Raw genomic sequence first — 12,756 nt, 5'->3', positions numbered from 1 at the left:
ACTCCAGTCTGGGTGACCGAGTGAGAGACCATCTCAAAAAAAAAAAAAAAAAAGAATGTTACTGTACTGATTATTTTAAGAAAACATCTTGGCAATAATTCTAGGATATTAAAAAGACATTATTCTCTAGAGTAACAAGAATAAATAGGATGAGGCACTTGAAGATATTGCAGTTTTTAAAAAATTACCCGACCAGTTTTTAAGTTGGCGAACATGACAAATGGACTTTATTCCTATAAGCCCGTAAATAGCACATGAGAGTGTGGCTTTATTTTCACTGAAAAGTTAAATTTTTTATTTTTGTCCCAACCGGAATTTGGTAGTCTCTTATTCCCATGTCTTTATATCAGTTTAGATGCTTAGGTGAAGAGTGATTTGGAAGTTTCTATAGAACTATTCAGTGAGAGAGGTGGATGATGAATTGACAGCATATAGAAACAATTCAGAGACCTTTTCCTATAGGCTCTCGGATTAGCTTTCCAACAGTTATGTTTGTGTGAACTCCAAGCAGGGAGTTACGATTTTACCTATTTTCTCTCAGTTTGCGTAACATAGGTATATCCCATAATACCCAAACTGGGGATTTTTTTTCTTGATGTCTCCAGCCACTCTCTTGGAAATTCCAGATTTCTTCTAAATAGAGACCTTGGTGAAGAGCTGTCTTGTTTTGTGCTTATTTTCATCTAACATGCATGTGCCGCATCTCATGTTTATGTTTGCTGTCTCACGTTGCTTTATTTAGATGCCATCTAACAACAGTATCAGAAAACAAATAGAAACACTCCAGGTGAGTCGTGTTGATGTTACCAAGTCAAATGTTGCTTATTTCCTCTATGCGTGGTGTTTGTTTTCCTTTATCCTTGCTGCACTGCATGTCTAATGTATTTATTCAAACTTGCTTCTGGTGTTATAAACAAGAGCAGTGCATGGTTCAGAAGGTTCATATCAATGTGGTCCCAGGAAGATACGTCTAAGGGATAGAAATGGTCCTGTGTGCTGATTCTGACCAGAATTCACAATTTTAAAATACTTTGTTTAATTTATACTACCTAGTTGTTATAAATGAAAATGTTAAAAATATTTTCCAATGACATTAAGGAGATAATAGCTTAGATTTTGAATACAATTTTGATGAGTGAATTTTTAAAACTTTCATCCTTGGTTTGGGTTTTTTGTTTTGGGGGGTTTTTTAAGTGACAGAGTCTCACTATATTGTTCAGGCTGAACTCGAGCTCCTGGGCTCAGCAATCCTCCCATCTCAGTCTCCCGAATCGCTGAGACCACAGGCATGTGCCACTATACCTGGCTCTACTGGTCTGGGTTTTAAACAAATGATTTTTTTTTTTTTTTAGTTACATTAGAAAAAAAGGGGGGGAAATATTTAAAATGATTGTTGCCAAAGCTCATATTTGACTGACATACCTTGTTTAAATTAATGTCATTAGATTTTTATTTATGTAATTATTTGATTGTTCAAATAGACCAAAATTGTAACTATGGAATTATATGTCTTTAAGACTTAGATCTATTTAGGAATTTTTTTTTTTAAGATAATTTCTCACTCTGAGGCTGGAGGCCTTCAGGGTAGCTGGGACTACTGGCTACTACACACCTGGCTAGATTTAATTTTTTGTAGAGATGGGGATCTTGCTATGTTACCCAGACTAACTTTGAACTACTGGCCTCAAGCGATCCTCTTACCTTAGCCTCCTTATGTGCTGAAACTACAGGCTGAGCCATTACACCCAGCTAATTTTTAATTTGTGTGTGTGTGTGTGTGTGTGTATGTGTGTATGTATGTAGAGACAGAGACTCTCTATATTGTCCAGGCTTGTAGGCCGGTAGGATATTTGTACTATTCAGGCAACTAGAAAAAGAATTACTAATTGATTTTCCCCTCACTTTTCATCTTGCTGTTTGACATTGTACCAATGCCAGCTTTGAAAAATAACAATTTACCTTGGAAAGGTTGAAAATTTTCCATGCCAGATACCTCATCACTTAAGATAATCCAAATAAGTTTATATTTAATCACTTACATGAGAACAGACTAGGATTTAAATATTTTATTGCATAATTTTTATTAATATTTTAAAAATGTAATCTAATAATGTGAAAGTGTTATTTGATATATATGTAAAAATGGAACATGTTTTTGTTAAGGCAATTTTTTTTAGCAGTTTTAGGTTCATAGTACAATTAAGAGACAGGTACAGGGGTTTTCTACAGGTACCCCTTGCTCCACACTTACCTATCCTCCCTTCCACATTTGTGAAAACTGGTGAACCGGTGCTGATCCATGCTTGCCGCCCAAAGCCCACAGTCTACATGACGGTTCACTCTTGGTGTGTGTTCCATGGGTTTAGACAAATGAGTAACCACATGTGTCCACATCATATCATCACACAGAGTATTTTCACCACCCTGAATACTCTCTGCCTCTTCCTCTCCCCTTACCTTCCTAACTCCTAGCCAAACTCATATTTTGATATCTGATACCTTAAAGTTAAATGACAGGAAAGAAAATTATGTTTTTGTAAAGAAGTTACTGCAGAAAGCTTGGTTATTGTATTAGTAGCACACATTCGACGTTACCTGAGCTACATTAGTAGCAAATATACCCAAGAGTCCCTTGGGGAGTTTATTTGAGATTTGGCATCATTCTGGATCTGACAGGGGAGAGAGAGACTGCTACTGAGACTGTGACCAGCAAAGTAATTGATCTTTCATTCTTCAATTATATCAAGGCTTTATCTACATAGATGTGCAAAAGATTAAAATGTAAGTTTACAGCAACCACTGCATTCTACAACCAATCAACAGCTGTATAAAGAGTTTCTCCTAATAGAGAAGATTGTTGACTACATTTTTGAAATTCACAATTAATTCTCATTACTTGACTGTGGTCATTTTAGAGCTTTATGTTTTATAACAGCTAGAATGAAGAAGTTTGTTGATCAAATTGTGATTGAAATGGAATGACTTTGTGATTCTAAATAATAATAATAATAATAACTTAAATAATGTCCTGATTCGAAATAAAAATTAAAGGTAGAACAACACTCTGGGAACATTTGGCACATTCAGGGAGAAACGTTAGCTACCTGTGAGGTAGGTATCATGTTTCTCCATGTTGGAGACCAGGCCATTGCAGCTGAGTGACAGAACAGCAAACAAGAGCTTGGGTTCAGTCCCAGTTCTTCCTCATTTTAGAGCCATGTGCTTAACTTACTACCCATATTCTCTTGTAGGGTTATGCACTTGATATTTTGCATTATTTCATAAATGCAAATGAACATAATACCATTAGGTGTTCTGAATTATAACTGTATATGAGCTGCAGATGAATTGCTCCAAAGATGAGTGGTCCTTTCTCAATCATGTTGTCAGTGAACTGTTTATCACAAAGTAGGTTGATGTGTTTGTGTTTGTATAATGTTGGAGTTCTTGGAAATATTAATACAATTCTATATTATTTTAGTGTTTTCTTTTGAAAGTATAAGGAAGGGCTCATAATGTCGATATTTGTGGTGACTTTTGAGCCGTCTGCATTTACCTTATACCAAATGTGTGCCTATTTGTTAAGCCTGTTCTAGATGGAACACAAAAAGGAGGTTGAGCGTTTTTAGTACCTGACAGAGAATGTGTTTATTTGATCTCAAATTATTGCAAGTATTTTAATATATTTATTTTTATTCTCTTTTGTTTTAAAACAGAATAAAGATCCTAAAATGTCTCGCGTTGCACTGGAATCTTTGTATAGATTATTGTGGGTTTATGTAATTAGAATAAAATGTGAAAGCAACACTGTAACTCAAAGGTGAGTGCCCTTGTTTTAAAACACATTTAAAACAAAATCTTGTTCCAAAAGATCCCACTACTGGAAGTGTTAGTAAATGTTATAAATACTTTGGGGAGGAATTTTGATTCTCTTGATATTAATCTTGATATTACGAAGAACAGAAAGACTTTTTTTGCTACTGTTGTTAATGTCAGGTTCTCATTCTGACTGACTCTTTCTTCCTTCTAGTCGTCTTATGAGCATAGTGTCAGCACTTTTCCCAAAAGGCTCACGAAGTGTGGTTCCTCGGGACACCCCTCTGAACATATTTGTGAAGATTATTCAGTTCATTGCTCAGGTGAGCATCCCACCTCGTCATCATATGTAGGAGATTGTGAGAGTCATCTACTGTAATAAACTGGAACGCTGAGGTCCTTGATGCATCTAGAAACACGATAGCCAACATTTTTGACCAAGTTGAAAGCATGAGTCTACACACATGTAGGCGACCTGCAAATGGAAGCACCTGTAACTGAGGAGGAGTCTGGAATGTGTCTCATAGTCCTCATGTCAGGCCAGCACCTCCTGAGTGTCTTGGAGGATTTCTGAGAAAATTCGCTTTCATAATCTGTGTTCATCTAGGTTTTTAGGTACAGATAACAGAATCTACTGTGGCTAGTTAAACCCAAAGGGATCTTGCAAGGAATATAGATGGATAGCTCAAAGAATTGCCAGTAGGGCTGAAGAAAAGAGTTCCAGTCAGAACAACAAAGAGGAAACTGCAGAGTTGGGCTACCAAGAAGGCTGCTGTCTCAGTCCAGATCAAAAAGCTGCCAGATGAGGAAGTCCCTCACGTAGGAGGGCTGCAGAATCACCAACAAGACAGAGGCCTTCCTTCCTGTCCTCCTCTTCCTCACATCCCCAGACTCCAAAGACTCATAGGAGCACACGCTGGACAGGCTTCCAATCACATCCTGAAGCCTGTTGTTATAAGGGGTGCTGGAAATACAGTTTTAGCTTTCTGGGCTCTCAGCACAGGAAAGTATATTTGAAGGAGGTTAAATGACTGTGACCGAGCCTGTCCAAGGTTCTGGTCACGTTCCCTTTTGGGACATTGGCCCAGGGGAAGCATAGATAGGATCACTGCCTTAATATAGGAAAAGGCCATGATTCCAGAATATTCACTGCCTTCTCTTTAAAACTATGGCATTGTAGATGATCCATAGCTGTATTTGACAGTGAAGAAGAATGTTTAAATATAATGAATACATTGCTATTTCCTGGAGCATGAAGTAATAATTAGATAAGTATGAGTGTGTCTATAAGATTAATAAAAGCAAGCTGTACTTGAGATGTAGTGGTCAGAAAACTTGTACCATTAGGCTGTGTTTCTTCCTTTCTTTTCTGGATTGTACCCTCTCCCTTGGGTGACTCACCTCCTTCGAGCACACTGCCAGAACTATAAAGTTCCTCTCAATGTCTGTTGATGTTACTGGTCAACTTTTTTTTCTTGGAGATTTCCTCCCAGGAGCTGTGTCCTCCCTGACCCAAGAAGGACTTATGTTCTCTGTGCTGGCTTTTGTCTTGGGACTTCCTTTCATCATCATTCTGGAAATTCTTTCACTTAGATTTTGAATTTGATTTTAGTGAAAAAATATTTAAAATGTCTTTTTTGTTATTTAGGAATGAGGTCTTGCCAAGTTGCCCAGGCTGGTCTCAAACTCCTGGGCTCAAGAAGTCCACTGACCTCACCACTTCAACTTTCCAAAGTGCTAGGATTATAGGCATGAGCCACCGCACCCAGCCCAAAACTTTTATACTATTGGTTTGGGTATTAAACAAATCAGTTGATAATTAAATAATATATTTATAGTCATATGTTTTGAAATTAATTCATATGTATCTTTCTTCTGTTCAGCTAGATTTATGATTTTTTTTAAGCACAAACCTGTATTGTTGCCATTATGTTTATTCTTAGCATTATACCTAACACAAGTTAACAAGAATTTATTTTTTTTAGGAACGTTTGGATTTTGCAATGAAAGAAATAATATTTGATCTTCTCAGTGTTGGAAAATCTACTAAAACTTTTACCATTAATCCAGAGGTAAAAAAACATACATAATGTAATATACTATATTATATATGTATTATTATTTTTTAGAGCATTATTTCTAGAATCAGAACTCTTAGGTTCAAATGCTAGCTGTACTTCTAACTATAGGTGTGATCTGGGACAAGCTGTTTCACCTTTCTGAATGCTAGCCAAAAGCTTAATAGTGTTTAAGCATGATGGAAAACACTAGAAGGAATTGTTCAGGTGGAATTGTTCTGGAGCTCAGCTGGCCTCCAGAAGTTGTAACATGTGCTCAGCTTATTTTACTTCACATGACATATATTTAAGGTGTCCTTTAACAAATCATTAATTCAACATTTATTAAACACCTAAAATGTGCTGGACACCATTCTAGGTGTTGGAGAAAAAACAGACAAAATTCCTTTTCCCCAGATAAAGCTTACAATAAAAACAAACCAACACAAACACAAAACAAATGTTATGTTCTACTCCTGTTGCCCCATTATTCATTTGTAAACTCTTACTTCCTTCTTTAGATATTAAATTTTCAGGTTATTTCAAAATATTTTACAAACCAATTGCTTACTGGAATCTAAGAACATTTGAGAATGTAAAAAGGCAAAATAGATGTTATTTTTTTTCTATTTTAAAAAAATTACTCTGCTGGCTCTCCTCAGAATTGTATCCTCAGATATATTTATGTGGTTAACAAATGGATTGGAAAGGTATTGAAGCTTTTTACTTATAAGATTTTTAAGATTGGTGAATAATTATTTTCCTGTTTTTTAAGTGGGCAAGCATAAGTGTTTTTATAGATGACATACTTAACATAGTTTCCAGCAACAAAAGTCATGAAATAAAAGACTTTTTCTTGAGCATGCATGTTTAAAAATGATTCTCTCCATTGAATAAGTTTATTTATGAAAGAAAGGTTTTTTTTTCCACTGAAGTTCTTATCCCAAGAGTCGAAAAAGTATCAGTTCTGCTGGGTTTTGGGGAAGGAGACAGGTTGCTGTTACTCATTTAGGCTTATCAGGATTATCTTCAGTCTGCATTTTCTTTTCTTTTCTTTTTTTTTTTTCCAGTTGGAGTCTCACTCTGTCACCCAGACTGGAGTGCAGTGGCCGCTCCCGACCACTGCAGCCTCGACCTGCTGGGCTCTGACAATCCTTCCGCCTCAGCCTTCCAAGTAGCCGGAATTACAGGCATGCGCTACCACTCCCGGCTGATTTTTTTGATTTATTGTAGAGATGAGGTATCGCTGCCCAGGCGGGTCTTGAACCCGTGGGCTCAGGCAATCCACTTACCTCAGCCTCCCTGCATTTTATTTTCAAGAATCTTTTTTTTTTTTAAGCTTGTGAGAGCTGGTTTAAACCCATATTAAATTATCCATTTGGTCAGGCACAATGGCTCACACCTGTAATTCCAGCACTTTGGGAGGTGCAGGCCAGAGGATTGTCTAAGCTCAGGGGTTCAAGACCAGCCTGGGCAACTTAGTGAGACCTCGTGTCTACAGTAAAATAAATAAATTAGCCAGGGGTAGTGGCGTGTGCCTGTAGTTCCAGCTACTTGAAAGGCCGAGGCAGGAGGATCTCCTGAGCCCAGAAAGTCAAGGCTATAGTGGCTGTGAGCGTGTGATTGCACTTCAGCCTAGGCAACAGAGTGAGACTCCAACTAAAAAAAAAAAAAAATGATCCATTTCATTGAATACGTGCAAAGTACAATACATTGAATGAATGTTTGAGACTTTCTCTAACAACCCCACCACACTGTGGTGCCTCTATGACTGTATGATATGTGAGCATCTGATATTTAGATTAAGGAAGTTCACTAGTGCTACATCATAATTACAGTAAGTCAAGCTTTAAGTTTTAATCTCATTTGGATAACAAAACACATATAAATAAATACAAGTTGTAATCTTCCCGTATCCCGAACTCCCTTGTACCTTCACTGGGATGCGTATACCCCCCTTAAGAGGCCAGGGGTGCAGGTCAGAGATGAGGAAAGTATGGGTAGGGTGCAGCTGAAAGAGCATTCACAGAGGAAAGAAACATCGAGAAAGAATGCCCTTGGCCTAAACATGTCTGACCTGAAACATCTTTCTGACATCCAAGTTCAGAGGGAGGCCAGGCTTAAAATATGCGGGTGATCTGGTATGCATGGTAATGAAAGCATTAAAATATATGAACCTTTAAAAAAAATGTGGCTCCTCCTCCTTCTTCTCCCTCCTTCTCCTCTTCCCCTTTATTCTTCTTTCGTCATCCCTCTTCTTTCTCTCCTCCTTCGTCATCTCAGCTTCTTTCTCTCTTCCGTCGTCATCTTCTTTGTCATCTTAATCTTCTCCTTGCTGTTTCTTCTCCTCCTCTTCCGCCCCTTCTCCTTCCTTAACCTCTTTGTCTTTTTCGTCATCGTCAGTTTCTTTTTCTCCCTTCGTTGTCGTCTTAGTCTTTCTATGGCTGCTGCTGCTTCTCTTTCCTCTTGTTGCTCCTCCTCTTCCATTTTCTCCTCTTCCATTTTCTCCTCTTCCTCTCCTTCTCCTCTTTCTCTTCATTCTTCTTTCATCATCCTTTTTCTCTTTTTCATTGTTGTCAGCTCCTATCACCTCCTGTGTCATCATCCTCATCACCATCTTTGTCTTGTTTCCTTCTTCTGCTCCTCCTCCTTCTCTTCCTCCTTCTTTGCCTTCTCCTCCTTCTCTTCCTCTTCTTCATTCTTTTTTCTTCATCCTCCTTGCCTTTTTTCTTTCTTTCTTTTTTTTTTTTGCTTTCCCTGAAAAAAAAAAAAAAAAAAAAAAAAATATATATATATATATATATATGAACTTGTGGCAGTGAGGCCGTATTCCTGCTGGGAATAGGCCCACTGTCTGGATTGGTCACTGCCAAGTGACTGTTGCTTGAGGCAAATGTTGCTGAAGATGGTGAGGTGGTTAGGAGAAACAGGAAGTCTTCAATGGAAAGAGAAATGTAGGTGATGCCAGAAAGAGCAGGGACCATGGGCAATGTCACAGCCCCAAAATGCAAGGACGGGTGGGGTCCACAGCCAGGAGGACTATCACCCCTCGTCATAAAAGCAAAAGGGAGGAAGAGGGAGCTGCAGACACACGTGAGCTGGTATGATGTGTGATGAGAGACTGAGGGGAGCTCATGGCTGCTTACTGTGAAGAAAGAGACAAATCATCTGTTTAGAGAGAGGAGGGGAAGGACTGCAGGAGGTGGGGGAGAGTAGAAGATGGATGGTAGAGTGTGGAATAAGCTTGGAGGCAATAAGAGAGCTACTGACCTCAGGAGTGAGTGGATGGCCTTTGGGAATTTGGTATTAAAGCAAACTCTACTGCCTAGGCTAGTTAGACCTGCCGGACAGAAAAGTGGGTTTTCCTTCTGTCTTTTCCCATTCCCCCTGTTATTCCATGAGCTGTTTCTAACATGAAAAAAGGATAATTAATGACACTCTGGTTTCTTCCTTTCACAACTCTCTTTCTCTGAAGAGAATGAACATAGGCCTCAGAGTCTTCCTGGTAATAGCAGACAGCTTGCAGCAGAAGGATGGGGAGCCGCCAATGCCCACAACAGGCGTTATCCTTCCCTCGGGAAACACCCTTCGTGTAAAGAAAATTTTCCTCAACAAAACCTTGACAGATGAAGAAGCAAAAGTCATAGGTCAGTGTTCACTGAAATAGACAAGTTGCCTTGTAATGCAGTATACTATTCTATTGGAAATATCCATGTTCAAGTCTAAAATGTATGAATTTGTATAATATGGTTATTCCAGTATATACAGTGATACAAAATGAATGCACTTTTGATAACAGTTTTAAATCTTCATGCTCAGAGTCTTCTGATTAAACTTGATTTTTCACTGCATTTTGTCCTTTCTTCAAATTAATTTTAGTTCTCTGCATAATTTTTATAGTCTCTCCAATTACTTCAGTAGACTGAAGCTGACCGTCAGGGAGAAGAAATATAGCATGGTTCCATTGCCTTCTTTTGTGACAATTAGTGAATGCCATTTTAAGATTGACAAGCTTTTTCATTACAAGAAGTAAACACAGGTGTTGTTTATCTAATTCCTGACTTTGTATAATTGTGTGGTCTTTGTTCCTAGGAATGTCAGTTTACTATCCTCAAGTAAGAAAAGCATTAGACAGCATTCTCAGGCATCTAGACAAAGAAGTCGGGAGACCCATGTGCATGACCAGTGTGCAGATGTCCCATAAGGAGCCTGAAGACATGATCACGTACGTAGCCTATTCTTCACCTTCCTTGCCGTTTCCGTTTTCACAGGCAGGTGCATAGGGTGGATTCTTGCTTGCCCGTGTCCTTACTTTCTTCTCTGGAGTTCTCCTGAGCTGTCCTCTGCTATGGTTGTTTGTTTTGTTTTGTTGAGTCAGGGTCTCACTCTTTTGCCCAGACTGGAGTTCAGTAGCACGATTACGACTCACTGCAGGCCTGAACTCCTGGGCTCAAGTGATCCTTCCACTATGGACTCCTAAGTAACTGGGTCTATAGGTGCACACCACCACATCCAGCTAACCTAAAAAAAAAAAAAAAAAAAAAATTGTAGTTTTTTTGTAGAGACACGGTCTCACTATGTTATTCTAGGATGGTCTTGAATCCTGGCCTCAAGCAGTAGTCCTGCTTGGGCCTCCCAAAGTGCTGGGAAAACAGATGTGAGCTCTGGCGCTGGGCCCATCTGCTGCAGTTTCTAATATAGCAATTCCTTCCACGATCTCAGTTTTATTCTGTATTTACTCAAGCTTGTATAGACGTAGAAGTCGCTCTGGACACTGGCTGGGTGCACTTTCTTCAAAGACTTCTGTGCTGGTTCCAGAGCCATGTGTAAATCAGGGACCCAAGATGTGTGTGGGCGAGATCATTTATCAATTCAAGCAAATGCTCTTACTTCCTGAGCCTGATTTAAAAAAAAAAATCCTTCCAACCTGTCCTATGACAGAGGGGAGGGCTGTTGTTTAGAAATCCCCCATCCCAGCCTCGTCTTGATTTGCTGCCCAGAATCTTTCTTCTCACTGTTAGGAACTGACTCCACAGGAGGAGATATTGGTGGCAGCAACTTTTTATTTGCTAGAAAGCATATGTGTGTTCTCTATAAGGGAAGAGATTTTTTTGAATATTAATATTTGCACGATGGGTCTTAGAATATCAAACTGAGCCGGGCTTGGTGGCTCAGCCTGTAATCCCGCGCCTTTGGGAGGCTGAGGTGAGTGGATTGCCTGAGCCCGCGGGTTCGAGACCCGCTCGGACAGCGAGACCTCGTCTCTACAATAAATCAAAAAAAAAAAAATGAGCCGGGCGTGGTAGCGCACGCCTGTAATTCCAGCTACTCGAAAGGCTGAGGAGGAAGGATCGCCGGAGCCCAGCAGGTCGAGGCTGCCGTGGCCAGGAGCGGCCACTGCACTCCAGTCTGGGCGAAAGAGTGAGACTCCAACTCAAAAAAAAAAAAAAGAATATCAAACTGGCTATTTGACCTCGATTTATTTAATACCCAATTACCATTTCTATCACAACATCCTCATATAGTGGAGAGGGCCTTTAAATGAATCCCTGGTTGTGTGACCCCCTCTGGGCAGCCCTTGTTTCACACCCCCACCTTGTTTGGGTGGTGAGCTGCTCTCTGTCCCTCCGCCTGCCAAGCAGTGTCTTGGAAGACAACAGTGACCCTTCACTGCTTAGTGCTTTTCCATATCCATTGACCTTCCGTTCAGTTTCACTTCCGGTACACTTGAGTTCAGGACCTTTGGGACAGAGGTGCACTCTCATTGATTAGGAGGACGGACACACAATGACAATAGAGATGTTATAGCTACAGGTCCTGGGGCATCGCACGCTGGAAGCCACTCACAGAGGCCAGGGAGCATGTGGACACAGACAAGGGGCCCGAGGGCCGGGGCTCTCCTGGCTTCTGGGCTGGTGTTTCCAGTCAGGAGTTTGGGTATGTGGGTTTCAGGCAAGCAGATGTCAGCCTGGAGAGGTGGATATTGACATATTTGTATGGTCTACATGGGCTGTGGGACCGTGGCCAGTCAGATAGCCTGTGTCTAGCTCTTCCATAGGAGTTGGTCCCCAGGAGGGATTTGTAGGGCAGAGTTTGAGTCATCGCATTGAATCCCTGGGGCTGAGGGGTGTGGGGTGGAACCTGTGAGAAATGAACTCACCTGCCCAAAGTCAAAGGCTGGACAGGGAGACAGAGTGCGGCAGAAGCAAGACTTTAATGATGGTGTTGCAAGATTGGGTTTCTGGTAGGCAGGCACACCGAAGCCATTATAGCTAGTATATTTGTACCCTAGAATGCAAGTCCTTCCCCTGTTTTCCCGTAGGCTGGGTATTTCAGAGGTTATATTACCTTCCTGGAGGTCGCCTACGTGGCACACATCGATTGGGTCACGTAATTAGTTTATTTGCATGTCCTATTTGTTGATTGGCTTAGAGGTCTGTCAAAAATTCCTTCATTTACATGTTGTATTTGCTGATTTGTTCCCTCCAAAATTTGAACATAAAAGCCCGCCAAAGTGAAAGCCCAAGGAAAAAAACAAAGAAGCTGGAAGTGACTCAGCAAAGGCATTTAAACCTGGCTCAGGGTTCATTTTGAAAATAAATCATTCTATTTCACAAACCAGAAAGGACTAGGGGTGAGGGACCTGGTGTTGAACCTGAAACCACGTGGAGCGAAGGACTGGGAGCGAGGGGGTGTGGTGTTGAACCCGAAGTTGTGTGAAGGGAGGGCCTAGGGATAAGGGATGTGGTGTATAACCAGGTCAAGGGAAGACCTGGGGATGAGGGACTTGGTGTAGAACCCGAAGCCATGTTGAGGGAAGGACCAAGGATCAGGGGTGTGGTGTAGCGCCAGAAGCCATGGGGCAAGGGGTGTGGTGCAGAAC

At 40.4% G+C, this 12,756-nt stretch overlaps 1 protein-coding gene across 2 annotated transcripts in view; it reads left to right on the top strand.

Moving 5' to 3' along the window:
• FRYL (FRY like transcription coactivator) overlaps positions 1-12,756 on the top strand; it is a 148,285-nt gene that overhangs the window by 34,672 nt on the left and 100,857 nt on the right. For both annotated transcript variants that reach the window (XM_021712823.1, XM_008058944.1), the window contains exons 11-15: positions 3,717-3,820; positions 4,031-4,139; positions 5,802-5,888; positions 9,349-9,520; positions 9,966-10,098. In XM_021712823.1, the coding sequence (XP_021568498.1) occupies positions 3,717-3,820; positions 4,031-4,139; positions 5,802-5,888; positions 9,349-9,520; positions 9,966-10,098 (605 nt within the window). The remainder of the gene's footprint in view (positions 1-3,716; positions 3,821-4,030; positions 4,140-5,801; positions 5,889-9,348; positions 9,521-9,965; positions 10,099-12,756) is intronic.

The sequence above is a fragment of the Carlito syrichta genome, unplaced genomic scaffold (assembly GCF_000164805.1).
Source record: "Carlito syrichta isolate Samal-C Ts95f unplaced genomic scaffold, Tarsius_syrichta-2.0.1 Scaffold303660, whole genome shotgun sequence".
NCBI classification, from domain to species: Eukaryota; Metazoa; Chordata; class Mammalia; order Primates; family Tarsiidae; genus Carlito; species Carlito syrichta.
Note: the sequence above shows the minus strand (reverse complement) of the source record. Positions and strands in the feature narration are given on the sequence as shown.